This window comes from Poromitra crassiceps (genome assembly GCF_964638095.1).
Source record: "Poromitra crassiceps genome assembly, chromosome: 3".
Classification (NCBI taxonomy): Eukaryota; Metazoa; Chordata; class Actinopteri; order Beryciformes; family Melamphaidae; genus Poromitra; species Poromitra crassiceps.
Genome location: NC_139625.1, coordinates 32,116,013 through 32,143,259, shown reverse-complemented (window position 1 = coordinate 32,143,259; position 27,247 = coordinate 32,116,013). Strand labels below are relative to the sequence as shown.

At 44.9% G+C, this 27,247-nt stretch overlaps 1 protein-coding gene across 3 annotated transcripts in view; it reads left to right on the top strand.

Moving 5' to 3' along the window:
- fgfr3 (fibroblast growth factor receptor 3) overlaps nt 1-27,247 on the top strand; it is a 63,714-nt gene that overhangs the window by 13,545 nt on the left and 22,922 nt on the right. For all 3 annotated transcript variants that reach the window (XM_083633984.1, XM_083633982.1, XM_083633983.1), the window contains exons 2-5: nt 77-246; nt 17,493-17,616; nt 18,888-19,078; nt 25,830-25,974. In XM_083633984.1, coding sequence (XP_083490110.1) covers nt 106-246; nt 17,493-17,616; nt 18,888-19,078; nt 25,830-25,974 — 601 coding nt within the window. In that variant the 5' untranslated portion in view covers nt 77-105. The remainder of the gene's footprint in view (nt 1-76; nt 247-17,492; nt 17,617-18,887; nt 19,079-25,829; nt 25,975-27,247) is intronic.

Sequence of the window (27,247 nt, the reverse complement as noted above, 5' to 3'; positions counted from 1 at the left end):
TTCCCACTGTGGGCATCCATGTTTAAAATGTCTGCACACCTAGTTTGACATGTCTGGTTCTGTGTTTCACCAACAGAAGCGCCATATTGGACCAGGCCGGACCGGATGGACAAGAAGCTTCTGGCCATCCCGGCCGCCAACACGGTCAAGTTCCGCTGTGCGGCGGCCGGAAACCCCACGCCCACCATCCACTGGCTGAAGAACGGCAAGGAGTTTAAAGGAGAGCAGCGGATGGGAGGCATCAAGGTGAGTGTGACTGCACTGAAATACGCTGAAGCCTGAAGGTTGGAGCGGGGTGTGACTAAAAAGATGCTGGTTCAAATCTGCACACCAGGGGCGTCCGGGTAGTGCAGTGGTAGATTCTCTGCATACCAACATGAGGGTCACAGGTTCGAGCCCTCGTGTTACCTTCGGCTTGGTCGGGCATCCAATGACCGTGCCTGTGGGTGGGAAGGCGGAGTAAGGGTATGTGTCCTGGTTGCTACACTAGAGCCTCCTCTGGTAAGTCGGGGTGCCTGTTTGGGGGGAGGGTAAATGGGGGGAATAGCGTGATCCTCCCACGCGCTATGTCCTCCTGGTGAAACTCCTTGCTGTCAGGTGAGAAGAAGTGGCTGGCGACTGCACATGTATCTATGGAAGCATGTGCTAGCCCAGGGGAGCTCAACCTTTCGTAATTCAAGGCCCACTTCTGATTGTTAAAACATTTCCAAGGACTGCCTTCCCATTAATGATATCATTCTGATATCCTGATGTGAGAGGTCCTCCGCGGCCCACTAGATGGCGCTCTGAGTCCCGCCCGTGGCCCAGTGGATGAGAAGGAACACTGTGCTAGCCTACAACTCTCCCCAGATCGGCAGAGGGGATGGACCAACGGCCGGGACAGCCTAACAGATCGGCAGAGGGGATGGAGCAACGGCCGGGACAGCCTAACAGGCAGTTGGCCAAGTAATTGTGGAGAAAACTATATCAGAAAAAACTTGATCAAATCTTCCCACTGGCTCCGAACAGCAGCTTGGGGGATGTAATCAAAGTGCCCTTCAGCAAGGCATTTTAATCGACCTACCACTCCAGCAGAGCAGTCAGCTTGTAGCAGGCAGCTCCCTGGTGTGAATGTGTATAAGTGGCTGAAGCAGTGTGGTGCTGAAAGAACGCTAAGGCTCCGTGAATCTTCCCTGGGTGAATACAGCTTCAGAACTGCTTCCCCCTGACAGGATCCTGGCCCTAAGCCGGCCCAAATACATTTGGAGCTGCTGTGCTGAAATCAGAGTGGTACACAGATACATGCGTGCTAGCGGGATAGCATACAGTAGTGTTAGCATGGTGTTGACAGATGCACAGTGCAGCAACCAGCTGTCAATTCTGCAACCAATTCTGTCATTGGATTCATTCTAAACATCGGTCTGTCCTGTGGAATGGCACTGCTTGAAGTAACAGGTTTGGTTTACTTTAGTGTTCCTGTAACGGCCCTGAGCTGTAGGATTTAAAAACCCAAGCTCAGTATGGTAATAACATCGGAATTCAAACAGTCAGTGTTTTGGTTTCAATAAACTTAAACTTCATAACAGAGAACGTCTAAAATCATGCCCAGAGATGGGCTGAATCCTCACAAATCCTTCTCCCATCTCCCCCTCTGTCTGTCTACTGTCTCAATAAACACACTAAGGTTTTCTAACATGATCAACTTGCACAGTAAAGTTGCTCTAGTGATCTAAAACACATCGCCTTTTCAAAAATTGGCTTTTCAACGGTTCACTGCAGTGTTGCAGAAAGTTAAGTTTAAAAGTAAGTTTTTTTGATAAACACTTCAAAAACATGCCACAGCAGTATGGCGTGTGATTGGTATGTTTTCTATCATGCAATGCCAGACTAGTGTTCTGGTTTTTAAACAGTAAGCCAATCTGATTTATATACAGCACACTCAGAGTAACAGGTAACAAATAACCGATTAAAAACACTTGAAAAACTAACTTGTTAAGTTGCTTGTTACCACATAAATGTCATCTGAGCACTCAGAACGCATTATAACGCACCCCCCAGCACTGACATTTTAATTTTGCTGACAAGTTTAAGGGCCCTATCGTCGTACAGGTGCTATCGCTTATGCACCAGTTTGCGCGCCTCTCATGCTATCTTCCCTGCGTCTTATGCTATCGTCTGCCTCCCGCAAGTCTCATTTTGCACTTTGGCCATGATACCATCCAGTTTTGCGTGGGGATCTGAGCGCAGACACAGGTATGGGCGTGCCCCCGCAAAATGCTTGCCTTCTGCTATCGTCAGCATGCCACAAATTCTTTGCGTGCATGCAATTTCAAGAGCACATAAAAGCAGCTCTTAACACTTATTTTTTTTTGACGGTGGGACGTTGATCTAACCCTTTTACGTCTCCTATACCAGAATTGGAGGTATTGAATGTGTATAATCTATTTTACTGACCCACTGAGTGGCGACAGTGCTCTCCTGACTAGAGGAAGGCAAGCAAAAAGCAGCCATTCTCATGAAAATGGATTCGCGAAAACGCTTTCGTTTTCGCACTGATTGCTGGCGGTGCGGGATTGCAAATTTGCATAATAGATTACGGGTGGAACACACTTTGAAACACGCAGCATAAATATGACCAGAATCGCAAAAGCTTCATCAAAGCTCTCAACCAAAACTCCAAGAAGCGAGCGAGTCCATCCAGACTTCCTCAAAGAGCGGCCGCGCAGACAGGCACAGCAGCAGCAAAGCAATGAGACTGGTGACGCGAGGTTACAGCAGCAGAAACGAGCTTGTGACACGGCCGCTGCAGCCAAGAAGACACACACGGAGGGAGGAGTTGGAAGCAGAGGGGGGTTTCCTGCTGTTATGGAGGAAATTACTGTTCAAAACTATTGTTTAGATGTCTGACGTCTTACTGATGCCAAAAATGAATGGTTAAAGTGACTGTTCTATCGAATTTCACAAAAAGCCGTTTATCTCAGAATAATTTTTCTGACGCTGAAACCATGCTGTATTCAACTGCTAATGCTTACATAACTACTAACTCTACAAACAAACTCTTTTAGACAGAGAAAGCACACATTCTATTAGTTCTTTTGAGATATTGCGTGTTCATAAAATCTTAGCAGAAAAGAATCCTCGGGTCTTGAAAGATGAGCCAGAATCCTCAAAAAAACCCTCTGGCAGAACCTACCTACAGTAAAAAAAAAACGGCTGGCAGTGAATGTGTTAAACAGCTCTTAGCGCAAAAATACCCCACTGTGCTTGAGCGCACCATTATTCTCCGCGCTGCGCAGCGCAGTGCAGGAGAATTCCTTTTGGATACGTCATTACGCACGATGTTCCATTAAAATACAAATGCTAGGACATCAAATTCTGCTGCTAAAATTGGGTAACAGCAGATTATTCAGTGAGGCAATCAACTGTTATTCACTGAAAAACATTTATCATGTGTAAAGAGCCACAAACATGCTGCCTACTTGTAATATTATTGTCAATCAAATGTCCCTGTTTCCGTTACAAACACGTTTCTATTTTCCAATCAACAAAAGAACCCGAATTGCATCAAATCACAGATGTTTTTAACAGGTATATGATGTGATGGTTGTTGTGAGATCTCCAAATTACGCATGGAGAGAATTACATCATGCGTGTAACACTGTGTTAAAGGGAATGCGGGAGGGGAATCTGATTTAGTTTGATTGATGTAACGCTCAGGCATTGCCAGGCCACACAAGTGAATAATTCAGGTGGTTAAGACTGCCCAAATCCCGTTTGCTGAAATTTTGCGGGGCACGGAGAATCGCAGATGACTTGGGAATGCCCATTAATTTGTGCTGCGCCCAGTGCAAGCGCTAAATTACCGCTTTTGCCACGATAGGACCCTAAGACCCCCCGCCTCTGGAGCCGTGCACATGCAGCCCTGCAGACTAAACCCTGAAAACAACAACAACAAACATCTAATGTTAGCTATTTGTACACCAAGTGTAGGTAAAAAATACGCATAGACATGTTATTAGTGAAAGAAAAGCTTGATCCAGTTTCCAGTTCAAGATTTTAAGTGAATTGTTATTAACCCATTGATACCTGATGCAGTATTTGTGTGCGTATCCCTTCAAGACCGCGAACTGCGTTAACGCGGTTTGCGGTCTTAAAGGGATACACACACAAATGAGGGATATACACGCAAATGCTGCATCAGGTATCAATGGGTTAAGTAGCTTATTGTATAGAATTATAAAACAACCTTCAACATTTGAAATACACACAATGAGCCTTACCTCCTGGTCGTTTGAGTGGCAAATATATACAGTAGGTGAGCCTTACCTAACCTGGCCGTTAGAGTGGCAAATATATACAGTAGGTGATTTGGCACGTTTTCCAAGATTTGGCATTTAAAGTGTTCAGTGTCATCACAGAAACGATAACCTTTGACAAATGTGTAGTAAACATGAGGTGGGAGTGGTAAACATGAGGTGGGTGTGGTAAACATGAGGTGGGTGTGGTAAACATGAGGTGGGTGTGGTAAACATGACGTGGGCGACTCCTGAGGAGGACTTGGCCTTTAAAGAGTTAAATGTAATGAGATCCTGCAGCTATTAACAGTTTACAGAGATCTCCAACATCTGCTCCCAGCAGACCCCTCCCTCTGTCCCCACTCAGCCTGTCTTCACACACACACACACACACACACATACGTGCACACACACACACACACACACACACACACACACACACACACACACACACGCATGCACACTCACACATACCTCCAGATACATTAGTGCATATTCACCACAAGCACATACTCGGATACTATATACTCGCACACATTCACAAATGCACAGACATACCCTCTCCCTCCCTCTGTCTCTTTCTCTGTCTCTCTCCCTCTCTCTCTCTGTTACACACACACAGATTCACACACACCTGTCACCAGCCCTCAGAGCAGAGGGTTGGACTGGAGTGGCTTTCTGACAGCAACTTTTAGCCTGTTTAGTGCTATATACGATGCATACAGTATGTGAAGATCTGCCATTGATAAAGCTTGTTTCTGCGTTGTTAGCTGCGAATTAATACCAAATTGAGCCGTCAAAGCACTTAAATATTGATTCAATCTGTTCACCAGCCTCCTGCTTTCTCTCACCAATCCCCATCAGCCCGTCCTTATTCGTGCAAAGCGGCTCACCACCAGCCAGCTAAACTGTGTGATAGAGATGTTATGGTGTTCATTAACATATTAAAGTCATTCTAATCAGTGCCATTTCCTCATGGCACACTGGACCTGTGCTCTCCTCACCAGGGTTCCCACGGGTCCTGGATAATCCTTGAAAGTTTGTGAATTTGAGAAAAATAATCAAGTCCTTGATAGTTTTTAAAAATAGACATGAATATACATGGGCCATTGAAAGTACTTGAATTTACCTATTTAGTTTTTGTGTAAGAATAGAAATTGAAGTTATTTAAAAAAAAAAATGACAGTAACACAGCACAGTTGAGAGCTCTCTCTGTTTAATTGTTGTCTGTGAGCCTGCTCGTTCGCATACAAATTCTCAGTTTTAATCTTGATCTGTGTCTCAAACTGTGCCATGTTGGATCCTTGAATTTGAGGGAATTGGGTCTGGAAAGTCCTTGAAAAGTCCTTGAATTTGATGTTGAAGGTGTGGGAACCGGACATTTAGCCATTTTGTTGGCAACACTGCAGGGACACACACGGCTTATACATGTATTATGGACAGTGATATGTATAGCTGAAGCGTGCTGTGTTGTGTCAGTATGAACTGTCACACTGTGAGTTGATGTCAACAAGCCACCCAGACAGATTCCTGGACTTTTTCCGCTCTACGGTTTGGTGGGCGGGGCTTTGCTCACTCTGGCTCGGTGGGCGGGGCTTGGCTCCGTACGGCTTGGTGGGGCGGGGCTTGGCTCCAACCCCGCTGCTGCTGCGAGGGGTTTAATTCCCACTGTGGCCACCCATGTTGAAAATATAATGTATGTATGCACTCATGGCACTGTGACACTGTGAGGCACTTTGGATAAAAGTGTCGACCAAATAGTAAATGTTATGTCAAAGGAATATGTTACTTAAATAGTAAATGTTATGTCAAAGGAATATGTTACTTAAATAGTAAATGTTATGTCAAAGGAATATGTTACTTGGCGGTTAAAGCAATTCTGCTCCTGGTTGATGTTTGGTCAGTGGTGATTTTTTTAGCTGTTATTATAGAGTATCTGTAAGAATTTAAAATGTCTGAGAAAGTCTTAATTCAGAACAGGGTTAGCAGCAGAATTCTGTGTCTGCTTTAATTTGACTTTATCTCCCTTAACAATGAATTCCCTCTTGTCCTTTTTCCTCTAATACTTTATAATTTTCAGAACTTTCCTTCGCTGTGTTTAGCCAGTAATGAGCTAGTTTTGCCAGCTTTGTTTCTTTATTTTGCTTTCTAAATTGGTCTTAAATTCAATTTCAGGCAGCATAAAAAAAGTCTGAAAGTAGGTGGACATTCCCATTCCCCCTAGTCTTGTGATTTGCTCACCATGCTGGCACCATGCACGCATTATGCACCGTATATGGCACATATATTATGCACCGTATATGGCACATATACTATGCACTGTGTAAGACTTTAAGTCATATGTATCGTAACAATTATTGTAATTCTGACTAGAATTGAGTGAGAAATAAACACTTACTGTTTGCAACAAAACTCCCCTGCAAAAGACAAAACGCTAATACTGTATGTCCTTTGGCTAACGATGCGGGTGATGAAAGAGAATGTGGTTGTGATAGAGAGGTTAGGAGCTGACTGAGGCCTCATTAAGACATCTTCCCCATGTCTGTATTTAAAAGTGACCATGTGACTAACCCCCTGGCTCTGAGCCAGTCACCGTGTGGCCACTGTTGGCCTTTCGGCACGCTCTGTGTCACTATTGCCTTTTGGAGCGTTTCCATGAAGGCGTTTAATCCATGCTCCGATCCAGAGGGACTAACGAGTGATACCGTAAAATAAGCCTTCATTCCTACCTAGATCATAGAAGGAGTGTGCAGACCATAGAGGGACTGTGTAAAAGAGAAGTGCTGGGAAAATAAATACAATAATATTTAAAGGCAGATATAAGAGGTGATATAACAGGGTGACGCAACCAAGTATTGCGATTAGTGAGTCTGATGGAGATGTTAGCCGGCAATTATGAAGATGTTCCCCTCAGCATCTTTATCTAAAAGTGATCACATGATTCAGCCCCCCCCCCCCCTCCATGCCATTTGAATTCCCAGTATCCAATCACGGTGCGGGCCGCTGTTGGCCTTGAAAGAGGTGAGCGGAGAGATGACCTTCTATAGTGTGCGGGTGCTGGGTGACAGACAAGCTAAACAGGGCGCTGCTCCTGGCCTGTGACACCGGCCCTGCCCCGGGAGTGGGGGGGGGGGGGTCAGGGGGCGAGCGCTGCACCCCGTCCCCCATGTCAAAACCTCTGCTAGCCCCCCTGCCTCACACGCTGCAAAAAATGTCCATCTGAAAAGGAAGACAGAAAAATAAAGGTGTGAAGTGGAACAGAAACATCATATTTAGTAGGTGTTAATAGATATTAGATATTAGATTCTTAATTCATTGGGTGGTGGGTGAATGCATACATGTGGAAAGTAGCCAAACCCTTCCATAGTATATTGTGCCAGTGCAAATTAATTAGTTTGAATGTTTCTTTAGTTTCTGCACCTTTATTTTTCTGTGTGTTCTTGGTATCCAGGTGGCTCCTCTTGCTAAGGCAAACACAATAATATCATTGGTTTAAATCCCATCATTCCTGTCTCTCTCTCTCTATTGTAAACTATTAGCAAAACTCCCCTTTAAAAGAAAGATATTTTATCTCATGTTGAGTCTGAAAGTCGTATTTTTCGGCCACTGGGGTGAGGTCATTTGACTGGTTTCCAGCGCAGCTTCATTGTGCACTCGCACTAAAAACATGAGGTTGATTCGGGAAAATGTTTGAATCAAGTCACTGAACTGAGCAGTCCACCTGGGAATGAACTGAGCAGTCTCCCTGGGAATGAACTGAGCAGTCTGCCTGGGAATTAAACTGAACTGAGCAGTCTGCCTGGGAATGAACTCAGCAGTCTGCCTGGGAATGAACTGAGCAGTCTGCCTGGGAATGAACTGAGCAGTCTGCCTGGGAATTAGACTGAACTCAGCAGTCTGCCTGGGAATGAACTGAGCAGTCTGCCTGGGATTGGAATAAACTGAGCAGTGCCTGGGAATGAACTGAGCAGTGCCTGGGATGAGTTACCAGAGCAGCAAATGAAAAAGCTCTCATTGACCGGTTGCATCACTGGTTATCAATTGTTGCCGCAAAATGGATGTTTATATTTAGATAAATAGTGGTGGATTGTGACTTTAAGATGAAATGCATGGTTAAGAGTAGACAGACATTTTTTGCAGCGGAGCCACCAGTCTCCCCGTGTCACTCTGTAACCCTCATCACCCCACCTCACATCTGCCTGTGATGAGTTCATCTAGAGAGGGTGGTGTCAGGGTGGGGGTGGGGCGCACCCTGACAGCCTGACAATGGCCTTCTAAAGTCTCTATTCCTGCAGCCGGGTCCTCAAGGTGCACCCGTCCCCCGCCTGCACCCGCATTGAAACGCGCCGTGTTGAATGACAAGATCATTTTCCACCTGACAGCCGTGCTTAATTTAGTCTGAATGAACGCGGCCATGTCGGGTTTTGAAGGTTTTGCTGGGTGATGGGATGATTTGAGAAGGAATTATGTAAAAATGTTTCCTATTCTTTTTCCTGAAGACATCTACGAATACGACAATATCAGTTTCACCTGTTTCCCAAGATGAGTTTCATTTATTTCAGGAATTTTCTTTAAACGCAACGAAAGCTCGAATTAAGGCAGATTGATTATCTCGTTCTTGTCGATCATCGTGGGTTTCAAGATTTAAAACTGAGGATTAGAGGACTTTTTTTGCAGCGTTTAGAGTCGTTTATTTTTGTTGCAGCGTTTAGAGTCGTTTATCATGAAAGCAGCATCTCATTCTAAGTGGACGCTATTAGGAGAGATCAAGAGGCTTTTATGAGTGCTTTTATGGGCGGATGGTGGAGATAATGTTTCGTTAGTCTGTGACTGATGAGGAAGCTCTGCTGCATTCATGTATAATATTAAAGTCATTCATATGAGATTAGCCACAGCAAACTAGAACAAAAATATCGCAGAGAAAGGAGTGAGACCAACTGTGTTATTATGCTATGACTATATTCTCCCTGTGGTAAAGAGCTGCTAACTACAATCATTTCATCAGTCATCAATTCAAAAATATCAGTATTTCTATCGGCTTTCAAAAGCCCATGTTGGTCGAATCCTATGTATTATAGTAATATAGGCGAATATTCATTTACACTAAAATTGCAGTATGGTACTCAATTCTCACATTCTCAGTCTCTTCCACGATAAACTCACTGGAAGTCGTTTTGACATTCAGTTCTAGTTACAAGGGGCGTCCAGGTACAGTAGATTCCCTGCCTACCAACACCAGGATCGCAGGTTCGAGCCCCCGTGTTACCTTCGGCTTGGCCAGGCGTCCATAAAGCCACAATTGGCCGTGTCTGCAGGTGGGAAGCCGGATTAAGGGTATGTGTCCCGGTCGCTGCACTAGCGCCTCTTCTGATGAGCCTGTTCGGGGGGAGGGGAACTGGGGGGAACGGCTTTTTAAATCTATCAGCCTCTTGAGTGCCTCAGATGTTTTCGATAACTCCCATTGTGGGTCTATTGAAGAGCAATAAAGAGCAGCAAAATGTTATGGTTTGTGGAAGTCAAATGGAACGGTAAACAGGATGTGTCGCTAATTTGTAAAGTGGAAAATAAAATTCCAGGAGGGAGACGTCTCGGAGCGCCGCGCGCCCTCACAGACAGCAGCGGAGGAAGGCCAGCGCCTAGAGCCCAGAGGTCAGAGGTCAGGTCTCTATTGAGCCATCACATGGTGGTGGAGAGAGGGGGGCGTGTCCCCGGGCCCATTGAGAGGCCTGAGGCTTTGACAGCCACAGCCAGCGCTGTTGTGTGATTGCATTGTGTTCATGCTAAACCACGGCGGCACAGGCCAGACTAAAGCCCACAATGTCATAATTGTGTTTGGTTCCGTGCAGGGAGCTCGGCGCTGGTGTGATTTTTCAATCCGTGTTTTGACAGGTTTCCAAAGGCAAAGCTCTTAAACTGGCTCCACACAATGTTACTTTTTAAGACTTTAGGCACTTTAAGTCTGTGTTTTTCCCCTTCCAGATTTTAACACAGCCTCGATTGTGAGTCTCTGTGGGCCGTGTAGGAATTTCTACACCTTACAAGAATATTTTTGGAATCTTTTTAATTTTAGAACTGCCACCATTCACCCCCGCCCCAATCCCATTTCACCTAATGCCCCCCCCCCCCGTTTGAACCCACATACTTCCAATTTGACAGTGTCTCCTTCCCTGTTGATGCAATGGTGCCAAAGCCAAACTGGACCCACAAACTTCAGGAGTTTTAATAGCAGGCCCTCGGGGTCACTTGTATCTGCTTCCTCTCTCTGTGGGTCAAATTAGACAGTAGCACAGATCCGGGCCACTGGTCCGCTTTGACACCGTCATAAATTCTGCTAACTGGCCCCGCTGGTTCTGACAGCGCTATTTTGTGAGGTGAAGACTGAGGGCTTGGACTATAAAGGGATCTGGGCTTCCTGTGTTTCTGACTCAACTCCTACACACTGCAAAAAATGTCTATCTTAACGGATCATTTAGCCTGGCTTAAAATCCCTGTTTCTGCTTCAAGTAAGTGAAGGAATCTGCCAGTGGGGTGAGGTAATCACACTCATTTCCATTGCTGGTTCTTTGAAACAAGAATATCTTAAAGTACCGCCAGTCACTCCAGCTGCTGCAAGATATTATCACTTTTGTTGAGAAAATTATTTAAAACGAGCGAAATTGAATACAAATGTGAAATTAGCTCACTTTTTTGGCAATTTTCTTGACTTGTTCCAAAGGACTTACATTGACAAGAAGTGGACGTTAATAGGTTGTAGGGCATTCACAGACTAGTCGACTAGTAAAACCACTAGTCGACACTGTGCTTAGTAGTCGACTAGTCGTTTTAGAAAAAAAAAAAATCTAATCTAAATAAATCTTTAAGAAAGAACATGAGGTATTTACACGACATTCATGGACTATCATATCCCATATCCCATATCCCCCACAAAGAACATCAAAACACAACAAAACAAAACAAGAAAACTGCATAAGATACACAATAATCCAAGAACAAACAAGACTATTGGACAAACAACCAAACAAAAACAATGCATTCAAAGTAAATACATAGATCTTGCCCTGTTGGCAGCTAGAAAATGCATAGCTTTAAATTGGAAAGCATCCAATCCCCCAGCTGTAGTCCACTGGTGGAATGAACTCTCAAGCTACCATACGTTGGATAATATTTACTACAAGAGCAAAGGCAGATTCTTAGACATCCCCAAAATATGGCAGCCACATACAGAGTTTGACTTTAAGAACTTTTTACCCCAGTGTCATTAGGCTTATCAGGATAGGATCTGGATGCATTGTTTTTGTTTGGTTGTTTGTCCAATAGTCTTGTTTGTTCTTGGATTATTGTGTATCTTATGCAGTTTTCTTGTTTTGTTGTGTTGTGTTTTGATGTTCTTTGTGGGGATATGGGATATGGGATATGATAGTCCATGTATGTCGTGTAAATCCCTCATGTTCTTTCTTAAAGATATATATATATATATATTTATTTTTTTGCTAAAACGACTAGTCGACTAGTCGACTACCTTTAGGTACGACTAGTCGACTAGTAAAATCTACTAGTCGTGAATGCCCTAATAGGTTGTTCCATTGCAACATCAGTGTGTAGCAGCACAGCCGCCATTTTGCCCTGAAGGAGACTACTGCATACCATAATGATGCCAACACAGTGCCATACAAAGGTACCTCTACCGAAATGGCCTGTGTTCTATATGCTATATGTACCCATGCACAACTGCTGCGGACTCTCTCTGTATGTTAAATGCTAAATGACGGGGAGACTTTTTGCAGTGTGGAACTCCCTGTCCATTCCCATGGCCTGTGTCCTTCTGTAGGGCCGTGGCCAAAGCTCTAAAAGCTTGAAAGCCTCCTCTGACTGTCGAGTAAAGCTCCTTAATCATTTAATTCTGTTTGGAATCTGCCATGATTGGACTGGATGGGATTATCACGGCCGGGGACTAATGCCACGGGTTCAGTGCGGGTTAGCCGGCGTTACATGGTAATAAAGACAGGCGGCACGTATAGAGAAATAATTAAATGCGCTGAGGGAAAGACGGAGGGAAATTTAAGTAGAAATGTCACTCATAACTAATTATTATTATAACAATTCAATATAAGCGGGTGTTGCATTCTGAAAATTCCTTTTGTTGAATAGAGTTACCCACTTTTTAAGCAGTTATAAGTACTTATGAAGTAGATTTATCGGTAACACTTTATACAGTATTAAGGTACACGTATTCACCATTAACTAGTTGCTTATTAGCATACATATTATTAGCATATTGTCTGTTTATTAGTCATTATAAAGCATTTACTAATGCCTTATTCTGCATGACCATATTCTACAACTACTAGGACATTAAAGGAGAATTTTGGTTTTTTACACCACGGTCCTAATTTCCAACTTAAAATATGATGTTTTACTCACCGAAATATGTTTGGCTTCATTCGGATGCCCACGGAAGATTTTGAGCTCGTAGTATCATCCTCAAACAGGCTATAACGAGAGCATACGGGGCAAGGTGCTTACGCTCTGTAAATGTTGTTAGCTTAGCAGCCTAGCTTGGCATATAGATTGATAGAGAAAATTTACATCACATTAGCCTTTATTTGGACAATCACTAGTTATTAATATATTCATATACATTTCCATTTTAGTTACATATAGTTATGACACAGACATACTTCATAGTTAGATGACCTGTGTACATACACAGATAGACATCATATTTGGATAACCTGTGTACATACACAGACAGACGTATTTAGATAACTTGTACCATACATTTGCAGCTCCTCTCTATCGCACACTGTGCCCTGTCACCTTGCCACGGTGCTCTCTACAGGGCCAGAATAACAGATAGGTTGAGTCTACAGAATGGCCTTCCAGTGTGCGTCAAGACATGTAATCTGATGTGCGTCAAGACATGTAATCTGATGTGTGTCCTATAAGTATCTTTGACTTTCTGTTCAATGTATGTAAGCCTGTGTATCCATCCGTGAATATACAAGAGTGCATCTCTTGGCCAAGATCTATGTTCAATACATCATATCAGACGACTTCTTTTGACTCCTGGCTCCATCATTTCATTTCAACTGGTTTCCTTCAAGTGGTTCACTGTTTACCTTTTGGCTGTGGAATTTCATTCTCTATCATAGATACTGCCATAATGAATAGCGATGTGACAGAAAATGTGTGAGCTCAAAATCGTCTGTGGACCTCCGAATGAAACCAAAGTTATTTGGGTGAGTAAAAGGTCATATTTTAAGCTGGAAATAAGGACCGTGGTGTAAAAAACCGAAATTCTCCTTTAAGTTCACACCCCTCTACAAACAGCCCTCCCCAAAGGCCAAAATGCACCAAGGGGAACAGAGATAAAAATGCCCTGCTTCATCAGTTCTTGATTGTGCCAATACTCAATACCCAAATCAGATTGATTGGCCAAGTCTCTGGTGAGATCAATTTGTTTCAGACAGACAGGACAGACAGAGTTTCCTTCATTCTCAGACAGAGTTTCCTTCATTCTATGTTGGATAAATGCATCCCCCCCCCCCCCCCCCCCAGAAAAATCATAATGTTTTGCAAATGATTTGACGGGCCAGTTGCAATACCTTCACGGCCCACCAGTGGGCCCCGGCCACAGGTTGGGAATGGCTGGTATAGAGTAATGGCCGTGGCCTCTAGTGATCGTCGACTGAAGCTCCTATCTTACGACCTTCCCTCCTCGCACATCTCAGGCTCTCAGCCTTTTCTCCTCCAGGCGTCGCTCATCCTTTCACAAGAGCCACCAGTGACTCCAGTTTGACTCCACCACTGACAGAGGGGCAGACGGGGTGGAGCCATGCCACCGCTTAGAACAAAAAATGCCCGCCTGGTCTATGTTACTATGCAACTGCAGAAAGCACACACACGCACACACACACACACAGGCATAATATTTACACTGGTACATTATTTTCCGCATGCGCCTCCAAGTGAGAGAGAGTGAGCGAGTCGAGGAGTGTGTAAGACAGAGAGAGAGACAGAGAGAGAGAGAGAGAGAGAGAGAGAGAGAGAGAGAGAGAGAGAGAGAGAGAGAGAGAGAGAGAGAGAGAGAGAGAGAGAGAGAGAGAGAGAGAGAGAGAGAGAGAGAGAGAGAGAGAGAGAGTCGAGGAGTGTATAAGACAAAGAGAGAGAGAGAAGAGGAGTGTGTAAGACAGAGAGAGAGAGAGTTGAGGAGTGTGTAAGATGGAGAGAGAGAGAGAGAAGAGGGGAGAGAGTACTGTAAGAGAGTGTGCTCCTCCAGTCATAATGACATACAGTATATTATGTGAATAACTGGCCGCTTACCTAGCTGGGGGTTAAACGTTCGTGAAAACACTAAGCCCTCTCTCTTAGTTGGCGCTTTTTCCTACGCAGGTGATGTTAACTGTTCCACCCTGCAAAAAAAAGACAGAAAAAAGAAAAGAACAAGAAGCCTTCTTGTTGACATCACTCCCCATCAAGTCCCCCGTGTTAGTAAATGGAGACCTTTAGCGGAGGAGTTCACTGCTTCGCGCTTGTCTCTCTGCAGTAATGGAGACCTTTAGCGGAGGAGTTCACTGCTTCGCGCTTGTCTCTCTGCAGTAATGGAGACTTTTAGCGGAGGAGTTCACTGCTCCACGCTTGTCTCTCTGCAGTAATGGAGACCTTTAGCAGAGGAGTTCACTGCTTCGGGCTTGTCTCTCTGCAGTAATGGAGACCTTTAGCGGAGGAGTTCACTGCTCCACGCTTGTCTCTCTGCAGTAATGGAGACCTTTAGCAGAGGAGTTCACTGCTTCGGGCTTGTCTCTCTGCAGTAATGGAGACCTTTAGCGGAGGAGTTCACTGCTTCGCGCTTGTCTCTCTGCAGTAATGGAGACCTTTAGCGGAGGAGTTCACTGCTTCACGCTTGTCTCTCTGCAGTAATGGAGACCTTTAGCGGAGGAGTTCACTGCTTCACGCTTGTCTCTCTGCACTAAGTACAGTGGCCGCCTGTTTCCACTTAGCGGTGAGATGGTCCCCGTTGGCCTGCGGCACGCGGGGAGATGCTGCCTGGTGATGCGTGCAGGCGGCGCCCTGTTCTCGCCTCGCTCGTTCAGCCTCCGCCTGCCCGGCTTCTGGATCTGTCAAGTTAGTGTCTGTCTGCCGGTGCCATCCAGCCAGGCACACCTGCTCCACATTACCACACCACATCTATCTACCCCAGCTTCTTTACTCCCCTGGGATTGATTGCTCTTGGCTGGCACAATGGAAGCCATTTCAAAGGTGCAAACGAATCGTGCGCTCCCTCACTCCTGGAAAACCCTTTACAGAGCCAACTCTTCTGAGAATCATCCCTAATGTGAAGATACAACTTTCTTTCAAGTCTTATTTCATTTCATCCACTTGATCACTCCTCTGTTTGAGGCTTATGATTTTCACATTTTAACGTGACTACACTACGCACTGAAACTCATTTCTAGCCATTGTTTGATATGGCAATTCATCTTGAATCCTGAGTTTCACCCTGGCGTTAGTAAAGCACTTTCTTGCTCAGCGTAACTGAAAGACATTTCATCAAAATAATCCATTCATAATACTAGATGGTCCAGCTCTGCACCGCACACTGACCAGACTGCTCTCTGTTCCCCAATCCTTTTACTGTGTGTTAGTTTGTGGTGCTCTGCTTCTGGTGTACACCACGTCAGAAAATCATTTTCTACTATTTTAGGAGTAGTTTTAGTATGGCATTAAAGGAAAGTAAAAGCTGCATCACCGTATGAGGCAACTTTGTATGTTGGTGGCAGCGAGGGTCAGAGCGAAGAGCCAGAAATACTGTAGTGTGATGTCAGTGAAGGTCTCACAGCTCGCTCAGACCTCTAGTGTGAGGTCAGTGAAGGTCTCACAGCTCGCTCAGACCTGTAGTGTGAGGTCAATGAAGGTCTCACAGCTCGCCCAGACCTGTAGTGTGAGGTCAGTGAAGGTCTCACAGCTCGCCCAGACCTGTAGTGTGAGGTCAGTGAAGGTCACACAGCTCACTCAGACCTGTAGTGTGAGGTCAGTGAAGGTCACACAGCTCGCTCAGACCTGTAGTGTGAGGTCAGTGAAGGTCTCACAGCTCGATCACACCTGTAGTGTGAGGTCAGTGAAGGTCTCACAGCTCGCTCAGACCTGTAGTGTGAGGTCAGTGAAGGTCTCATAGCTCGCTCAGACCTGTAGTGTGAGGTCAGTGAAGGTCTCACAGCTCGATCACACCTGTAGTGTGAGGTCAGTGAAGGTCTCACAGCTCGCTCAGACCTGTAGTGTGAGGTCAGTGAAGGTCTCACAGCTCGATCACACCTGTAGTGTGAGGTCAGTGAAGGTCTCACAGCTCACTCAGACCTGTAGTGTGAGGTCAGTGAAGGTCTCACAGCTCGCTCAGACCTGTAGTGTGAGGTCAGTGAAGGTCTCACAGCTCACTCAGACCTGTAGTGTGAGGTCAGTGAAGGTCTCACAGCTCGCTCAGACCAGCTGGTCTGTCGTGCTTTATACCAAAGAAACCAAAGAGACAATCTAACGCCCTCTGCTGCTGTTTAGGAGACAGTCTGTATTTCACTCTGTGAACAAACCTGACAGCAGAATTTAATTTGGGCAAACATGGCGAATCTACAGTGTTTCAATTAGCAGAGATCAGATGCTCTTTTCTCTGTTGCGGCCCCACTTTGTGATTTAAGCTGACAAGAATGGATGTATTTTGACATAAAAATCTTGAACTATGAATCTTCACACCTGATCTGCAAAACGTCGCACAACTCCCATAAACCTCTCCTTATATTCACAAAGGACTGAACTGAATTTGTCCTGTTTTGTGCTCTTCGTCACGCCTGTAAAAATGATATCAAATATTTGCTGGCCGTGAAGTGCAATTCACAATGACAAATAGGAAAACACGACAACAAATCAAAAAACACAATGACAAATAACAAAACACTTTCAAAAGATGAGCTGGGTACCTTTAGTTAATGTCGTGTTTTCTGCTTTGTGATTGTGTTTTCTGTTTGGCCGTTGTGATTTCCAATTTGTTGTCATGTTTTGTTATTTGCTGTTGTGTTTCTTGATTTGTTGTTTTTCCTATTTCCGTTGTGATTTTCACTTCACAGCCACTGTACAACCCCCTCTGAGGTTTCTTCAAAACACACAGGGTATGCTCACATTTTTGTTACTCCTCTTCTAACCATGCACTTCTCTCCCCCCCCCCTCCCACAGCTGAGGCACCAGCAGTGGAGTCTGGTGATGGAGAGCGCTGTGCCATCGGACCGGGGGAACTACACCTGCGTGGTGCAGAACAAGTACGGCACCATCACCCACACCTACCAGCTGGACGTGCTCGGTGAGGAAACCATGGACAACACAGACACACTTACATTCACGTCTCTGTTTGCTTCTGCCTTCCTCACACTGTACAGAAAAGAGCAATAAATCACACCCCGGTGTTGAAGTAAAGCAGTGCAGGTTTGCGCAGGTCAGACCCTTCTCCCCTCTCTCTGGCACGGTGTGTTTCATCGGCTTTGAGCCGCATTCCGTCTCCTGTCACTATCGACCTGGAGATGCTGTCTCTCTGTCTCTGTCTGATGGAAAAAGATGTCACTGTTTATGTTGCAGTACTGTTCAGTATAGGAAATGCAAGAAAACATCGAGATGCATAAAGAAACAAACATAATGGAACATTAACCGCCTGATGAAGACTAGAGTTGCTGTGAATTTGTATTACTTTTTATTCACATTTCCCACCAGCAAATGCAAAACAATACAAAACAGCACATCTGTTGTAGAGTAGAGTTTAAAAAAAAAACTGCAGTGTGTGGGTTTTTACTGTTTTTATTCTCCTGACCAACAGCTGTCAGAAAGTCTTTAAACACGAAGAATCCGGAGATATCTTTTTTAAATACTCACAAGAATCTGGATCATATCTGGAAAATATCTGGACATATTTTTGATAATGATTTATGCCAGGTCAAATACTGAAAGATAAAGTCCGCACACTGAGGCTCCATCAATGGTTTTTTATTTGCAACGTTTCGATCTTCACAGGATCTTTGTCAAGCAAAGATCTTTGTCAAGCAAAGATCTTTGCTTGACAAAGATCCTGTGAAGATCGAAACGTTGCAAATAAAAAACCATTGATGGAGCCTCAGTGTGCGGACTTTATCTTTTTGTTATAGTTACCTTTTGTCCAGCACCTGTAAGTTTTTGGATGTGCGCATAATTGTCTTTTTCACAGGTCAAATACTGAGCCATATTCGCCTCATATAGCCTAGTATACTGGGCCCAGATGCATCTAATGTTGCATACACATTAAATAAAATATCCAAATATGCCCTCAGGCCATATTGAAATATGTAGACTCAGTATTTGGCTAGAATATGACCAAATCTGTAGTTTATCATCACTCTGACACCAGAAATGCGCATCAGTCAAATCGTGAAAATATCTTAACTGCATAATCTCCAAATTATTTTCATCATATATGGGTGAAGTTTGCACTATCTGGGCAAAACCACCTCCATATTCTGGGGTATTTTGTGCAGTATCATTTGAATTTTTTAGATTTTTTTATCCTCACACTATATCTTTCTCTCTCGCTCTCTCTGACCCAATCAGAGCGCTCCCCTCACAGGCCCATCCTCCAGGCGGGGCTGCCGGCCAATCAGACAGTAGTGCTGGGCAGCGATGTGGAGTTCCACTGTAAGGTGTACAGCGACGCCCAGCCGCACATCCAGTGGCTCAAACACATCGAGGTCAACGGCAGCCGCTACGGCCCTGACGGCGTGCCCTACGTCAACATCCTCAAGGTGCGTCAATCAGTCCCGCCCCCATGAGTCCTGGCCGTCGCTGGCCTGATTTTCAGAAATCCTGGAGCGATTTCTTCACTGTGTTCCAGGGTTACAATGTAGTACAATGATTGGCCTAATGGGGATGCTATGATTAAAGGTCAAAATTACGCTCAGAATTAATCTTCCGATTTTGAGGAAAGGGATGGCGCATGTTTAAAAACATTACACTGATGTAAATGTGAAAATTGCATCTTTTCAAAGGCCATAAGTGCTTCACCATTGGTCCGATTTGGATGAAACATGGAGTAGTTTGAAGGAGCAGTTTGATGATCTTGATGCTAGGGGTGTCACGATACACTAATTTCACGATACGATACACGATATTGGGTTCACGATAATGATACGATACGATATTTTAACAATATTTTTTTTAACAAAAGTAAATAATTTTTATGTATTTATTTATCATTTATTTAACCATGTGAGTCCCGTTGAAATCGAAACCTCTTTTCAAGGGAGCCCTGGGAAAATACTGGAAAAATAGTCTTTCATTTGAAATACACAAAATACAAAACAAATGCTGTTTTTGGAAATTGTTATTATAATAACTAGAAAACAACATGGAAGATAATGCTTCTCTTGCAATAGAATGTGTCACACTGTCACAAACTAAATGTTTGTTGCATGGTGAAAGAAAAATAAAGTATACAATCTATTTCTTAATGCTCAATGGTCCCTAAATTTATGTAATCTTATGTACCCCTTGAGCTGTTTTGCCATGCCAGTAGTAGTCTACCCCCTCACTCATGCGTGTTGATTCTGCTAAATTTGTTCTATTATTATTCAGGAGCAATTTTTTTTTTCTTCTGACGATATCGATATCGTGACGTTTCGATATCGCGATATATCGTGCGACGAAATATCGTGACACCCCTACTTGATGCTGATTGATCCAATGGGTGCACAGAAAAATAATGGTGCGAACTGGAACCGAACATGGATCTTAAACGGTACGTCTATATGGCATCATTCCACACCTTTATTTTTCTGTGTGCGGCCTGACATCCAGCATCTTCACTTCTAACATGAACCACTGTGATTGGTGGTTAGAGTTGAAACTTCTCAGCTGCTCCTGGTCCTGATGATGGAGTGCCTCTACAGTAAGCTCCTGGTCCTGAGGATGGAGTGCCGCTGGGTGATCACATCATAATGAAGTTTGACGTTAACTTTTGTTTTAACTCCTAATGTGTTTGTTGGTCTGCAGCATGTACTGTATGTTTGCCAGTCACTCATGCGGTGCTTCCCAGTCAAACGGAGGTTAAGTAGACACAGCGGGGCAGGCGTCAGACAGTCTTTAGGAGGCCTCGTTCTGCCCAAGAACTTAGCAGAAAATCCTGGAGGTCTGCTCGTCTTGCCTCCCCGGGGCGGGCGGCCATGTTGGTGTTCAAGAATAGAAGGAGAGTAGAAAGCATTCCTCTGTGGGGAGGACAACACCCTAACCCGCTGGGAGGCGTGGCAAAACACCTCCCATCGAAAAAATCAAGAGGGCTTTTGCCTTCTCATTTGGTCTCCCTTTTTCTTTTTTCTCACTCCCTCTCTATCTCTCTCTCTCTCTATCTCTCTCTCTCCCTTTCCCCCTCTCTCTATCTCTCTCCCTCTCTCTCCTTCCCTCTCTCTCTCTGTATGTCTCTAGAGCGAGAGGGGAATAAAACAAACATCTGGTTTGGACTAAGTTAACTGCTGTGGTGGCGGCAGCGCGGGGAGAGAGACGGGCTCTGTTAACCGCCATTGCCGTCAGATGTGCTGCGTCGCGTGGTTTTGAGGAGGAGGGAGAGAGAGAGAGGGGAGGAGGGAGAGAGAGAGAGAGGAGGAGGGAGAGAGAGAGAGAGGAGGAGGGAAAGAGAGAGGGAATAGGCACCCAAAAAAGCCATGGAAAAAATGAGTGGAGGAACACAAGAGAAGGGCAGAGTCAGCAGGGAGAGGAGAGAGAGTGACAGAGTGGTTAGCAGAGGAGAGAGAGAGTGGTTAGCAGAGGAGAGAGAGAGACAGAGTGGTTAGCAGAGGAGAGAGAGAGAAAGAAATGAAGCAATATAGGCAGAGGAGGAGAGAGAGAGGAGAGATGGAGGGTGTGATACTGTAGACAGAGAGAATGAAGGAGAGAGCAGTGGTGGAAGAAGTACTCGGATCTCAGAAGTAAAAGTAGAAATACAGTGTAAAAAAATTATCTGTTACAAGTAAAAGAACAAACAAATATTAGCATCAAAAATGTACTTAAAGCAACAAAAGTAAAAGTACTCGTTATGCAGAATGACCCACTTCAGAAGAATACAGTATATTATTGAATTATAACTATTGATGCATTAATGTTAGCATCACTTTAAGGTTGCAGCTGGAATAGGGCAGATTTTCCACTACTGCTATATACTGGTTGCAGTCATCTATAATAATACATACAAATTCATTAGTTGATTATATTTAGTATGAATGATATGAATCTGCAAAGTACTGTAACTAGTAATTTAAGTCAGTGGTTCCCAACCTATTTTGTCTTATGTACCCCTTGAGCTGTTTTGCCATGCCAATTATATAGTACCCCCTCACTCACGCCTATCGATTCTCCTAAATGTGTTCTATTAAACTCATATCAAACTTTTAGTCGGCCTCTCTAACACATCTGATTATTACATGGAAATAATTTGAATCACTCACCTTTAATACAATTCTGACAGTTTTCAAATGGAAAAAGTCATCAGTTTGACCAAGATGGGCCTATGAAATTACGTGGAATATTGTTTTGATCATTTTGGTAATAAAATGTAATCCCCAATCTTTCCAAGTAGCTCTTGCAAACTGCTCGAGTACCCCCTGGGGTACACGTACCCCTGATTGGGAATCACTGACCTAAGTTATCAAATAGATGACGTGGACTAAAAAGCACAATATTTCCTTCTTAATGTAGTGGAGGAGAAGTTTAATAAAGTAGCATATGAATGGTACAATTCAATATAAATTACAAGTACTGAGAGAGAGAGAGAGAGAGAGAGAGAGAGAGAGGGGGAGGGAGGGAGGGGAGAGTGCTAAAGAGGGACAGAAAGGAGAAGGAGGGAGACAGACTGACACAGCGAAGAAAGAGAGAAGGAGAGATAGACAGAAAAGAGGAGGGAGAGAAAAGAGGAGAGAGAGAATGAGAGAAACCAAAAGACCAACAAGAAGAGTCATCTAGATCAACAGTGAGAAAGTGAGAGAGAGAGAGAGAGAGAAAGTGAGAGAGAGAGAGAGAGAGAGAAGGGGTGAGCGACATAGAGAGAGACAGCGAGCTGTGGGCCCAGACCGCGGCTCCACACTCTATTTTCGACTACCACATAATTGAAACAGTATTTACTGGATCTGCACTCTGCATGTGGACCTCTCTGTCTCTGTGTGTGTGTGTGTGTGTCTCTCTCTCTCTCTCTCTCTCTCTCTCTCTCTCTCTCTGTGTGTGTGTGTGTGTCTCTCTCTCTCTCTCTCTCTCTCTCTCTCTCTCTCTCTCTCTCTCTCTGGCCCAACACAGTTCATTCTGACGCTCCGTGACATCTCATGTGTGGCATATAGGAGCTAAATACAGGGAGGTGGGGTTGTGGGAGGGCTGGTACCAATGTCATGGAGGATGTTTTTTTCTTTTTTCTTTTTTAACAAATGTGAATAGCCCTTTTGATGGCTGGAAAAAGAGTTAACGATGAGTGACTCGCAGAGTGGGGAGGCGAGCGTCTGGTGCCACGAGTGGGTTGGCCTGCAGCCATGGATGTTCATGAAGCAGCCTTCAAACATGAGATGTTTTCTGCCCCTTTCATTACTTATCAGTAGGGTTTTTTTCTCCCCTCACCAGAACGCCCGTCATGAACCGTGTGTGTGTGTGTGTGTGTGTGTGTGTGTGTGTGTGTGTGTGTGTGTGCGTGCGTGCGCGTGCGTGCGTTCTGGGAAGATTGACGTACTGCAGTGTCTTCAATCTACCAGTCGACATCATGTGTTACTATGTAATGTGTATGTTACCCCCCCAACTGGAACCTGGTGCTGGTGCTGGTTTGCAGTTGTTCCAACTGTGAACCTTCTAAGAACTGGTTTGCTTTTCCACGGGCTAGAGCTGGCTAGAGAGCCATGTCATTCCGTCACTGTATAGAGAGGCAAAGTGAACGTCACTTCCTGCTTCAGCACTGTACCAGAGATTTTCATCCGCCATTTATTTTCCCATAGACATTTCGTAAAATGCTTATGAAAAGAGTTTTACTTGGTCAAACAAAACAGTTCAGCTATATTTAGAATCGGGAGAGACAATAGAACATTTCACTCGGACCAAAACTTAAACAAACAACATCGAAAAAATATTTTCTTTAAACCTGCAGTTTTTTACGTTTTGGTCCGAGTCAAATGTTATGTGTCTCTCCTGTTTCTAAATATATCTGAACCGTTTGGTTTGAACCAGTAAAACTATTTGTATAAGCAATTTACGAAATGTCTATGGGGAAATAAATGGCGGATGATAATCTCTGGTACAGTGCTGAAGCAGGAAGTGACGTTTCACTTTGGCTCTCTATACGTCTGAATGCTATGCAATGTGTGTGTGCATTGTCCACGTGCACAGTGTTCTCGTGTTTGTGTGTGTGTGTTCTGGCTGTAACAGGCGGCCTCTCCATATTCCTTCACAGAGTCTGGTCAGTAAGCATGCAGAGGCCCATGATAAGCTCAAACTGTCTAACGTGACAGAGAGAGACGCGGGGAAGTACTGGTGTCGCGCCTCCAACTTTGTAGGCAAGTCAGAAAATGCCTTCTGGCTTAAGATTCACAGAGCAGGTAACTCCGCCCCCTGCGCGCCACTCCTCTGTGTGTCCTCTCTCTGGCTCTCCTGGGTGTGGGTTTGAGTGGCTTGCTGGTTGCTGGATTCTGAACTCTCCTTTTGAAGCCTTCAGTTTCGCATTGTGACCGTCGCCATCTTGGCTTTTTTTAGCCAGAAGTGACCATATTTGGACGAGAATAGCCGCAGCACCGCCTGATATTGGTCTGTGATCGGCGAGCAGCGCGATCACTGGACAGGTGACCTGTCGATCACGCCCCAAAGCATAGTCCACTGTATCATCTATTTTACTCTAAATGGGACAATCATTTAAAAAAGGAAGCCCATACTGTATTGGCGAATACTTAAATCTAGCAATTGAGAAGATAAACTTATTAGGTAGACGTTTGTGTTTTCTTGTGATCAGACATAGGTTTATAGATGTTATTTATTTACCTTGACAGTTTCGAATATAAATAAATAACATCTATAAACCTATGTCTGATCACAAGAAAACACAAACGTCTATGTATAAATGAAGACATGATGAACATAAACTTATTAGGAACGTGTTTACTGAGACAATAAATCAAGTGAGAAGTCGGCTCATTTTCACATTGACTTCTGTACAATCAGACTTGTTTTGTCTAAAGGTGAGAGTTACGCATATAAAAAACACCCGACCCCCCAACAGTTGTCATGAAAGCTCAAAGTAGCTCTAGAGACCAAACCCGTTTTTGTTTTTTTCCAGGCTGTAAACATGTTTATTTCTGCTGTAAAGTCGGGCATTTTGACATGGGGTAAATGGGCAAATGAGCCAGCCTCAAGTGGCCATTCGAGGAACCGCACTTTCTGGCCTCATTTTTCAGTGTTGTTGATTGGGGCCTTGACACACACACACACACACACACACACACACACACACCATTCTTCTCCAAAACCTCTGAGCCCTAAACGCTCACACTCCAACAGTTAGTGCATCTTATCCATTCCTCCGCCCTGCGCCGCTTTGTCTTCTTTCCCGATCGATAAAAAACACAATATCACAGCGGATCATTACTGCCAGGACTTCAAAAGCCTCGCCCTTGCTCGCCCGCCAACCCCCCCTACCCTACCCTACCCCACAACACACACACATAAAAGCCAGCCCTCTCTCTCTGTGTCTCACACACACTCACACAGACTGCTATTGATTTCCCTGGGAGTGCATTCTTCGGCTGTATTAATATGCTTCTATATGAAAGCATGCAGCAGGCGTCTGAATCATGACTGCGGTGGATGTCACTGTTCATTACTGAAGGCCGGGGTACCAGAGAGCAGAGAGCTAATCGCCCCCCCCCCCCACACACACACACACCCACACACCCCTCCAAACAGCCACTTTGAAACAGACTCCCCCACCGTCCATCACACCCACTATTAGCCAAAGGCAAAAGCCACAACTGCTCTTTCCGAGGCGCTTTTCACGAGCGCGTTTGATGCTGCGCTCCAACGTGTCGACTCCCGACCACTCGTCGTTCCTGCGGACGGCATCTTTGCGGTGAAGGGATCATGTGTTTTGGCTTTTAACGGCAGGTAGAACTTTAGCTGGTTCTGTTTAAACTCGCAGGCGATCTGAGCTGCACCGCCCATCTAGTGCTCTGGGAGAACCTGAGGAAACCTGAGACTGGGAGGTCTCTCCAGGTCGCATGAGGCTTCAGGTCGAACTGGCCAGCTTCTCTTTGCAGGGTGGTGAAGGTGTTGCTTGGTGGTTCCAGGTGGTGGTAGTGACGCTGCTATGGGTGAGGCACCAGGCAAGGATGCCCCCAGTCCAGCCCTGCCTCCGCTTCCGGGTCTTTCTTTCCTCCAGGGTGTGTTTTGGTGTTGGCGTTTCCTCTAAAGAGCTTCGAGGTTATGAAATCTCTCTCTCTCTCTCTCCTCTTCCCTCTTCCACCTCTCTCGTCCCTCTCTCGTCCTCCACAGACGGCTGGTATTAACACAACGGATAAGGAGCTAGAGATTCTCTTCCTGACCAATGTGTCTTTTGAGGATGCGGGAGAGTACACCTGTCTAGCAGGGAACTCTATCGGCTATGCTTACCACTCTGCTTGGCTGACGGTGCTTCCAGGTAGACTCCTCCCCTTCTCTCCGCTGCTATCTGGACCTCCGCTGTCCATTTCCTGCACCCAGATCACTCCCAATGTCATAAGCGCCATGAAAAGATGATTGTTATATTGTTTATGTTTTACTCTGTGGCACAATCTCACTGCAACAAACAGCCCATCCTGACGAGTCGTTTAGTCTCATATTCAGCCTTCAGATCCATCCTGCCGAGTCGTCGACGGTAGTGTTGAGCTAAAAGCGCTCTCCTGCCACCACGGACACCTAGGTTCAGGTCCCGGTGGCGGTACTTAAGTTCCTCCTTGATCAGATGTTCCTACACACACAATTGGCTGTGTCTGTGGGTGAGAAGCTGGTGGGATGAGTAGGAGTCCTGGTCACTGCACTAGTGCTTACTCTGGTCGGTCGGGTCGCCTGTTCGGGAGGGGGGAGGAGAGCTGGGGGGAATAGCGTGATCCTCCCACACGCTACGTCCTGCCGGTGAAACTCCTCGCTGTCAGGTTAATAAAAGCGACTGGCGACTGCACATGTATCTGAGGAAGCATGTGCTAGTCTATAACTCCCCCCAGATCGGCAGAGGGGGTGGAGCAATGACCGGGACAGCAGGGGAATTGGCCAAGTACAATTGGGGAGAGGGTGGGAGAAAAATCTGGGGGTGAGAGGGGGGATGATTAAAAAATATATATATTACGATTTTAGGACTCAATAACAAACTAAATGATGTGTTAAGATGGAGTCTTTTTTGCACTGCTTAAATGTCATTGACAAACCCCTGTATAATTACTATACATGATTGCCACTTGTTAACGTGGTAACTGCAGTGCAACGGCGTTATTGCCCCTTTTATTCGGTGAAGCAAACATGTAATCCTGCCTCCACTGGAAGACACCTTTTAATAGAGGCAGCTCATCTGCTGTCATGTCTCCAGGCTACAAGGCAATTTCAAGACATTTCTGTGCTCCATGTTCAACACAGTAATGACTTCCCCGGGGAGAGGCATATCACAGGTGCAATTACCTGCCGGAGAATAAAACCCATCCCAACTGCTAAATGCACACTTTTTACAGTGTGCCAGGGAAGTTCCTGAGCACGGATTGTTTTTTCAAACCAAACTATGATTTATAGATGTTTCATTACAGCTGCTTGGACGATTCCCAGCAGCCCTTCAGTTGAAATGTGCTACCGAGCAAAGCCTTAGTTAAGGTTTTTTAATGAATAACAAGTACATTGTGTGGTGAGATGAGGCATGTATAAATAAAGGTAAAAAGAAAATAATTGGG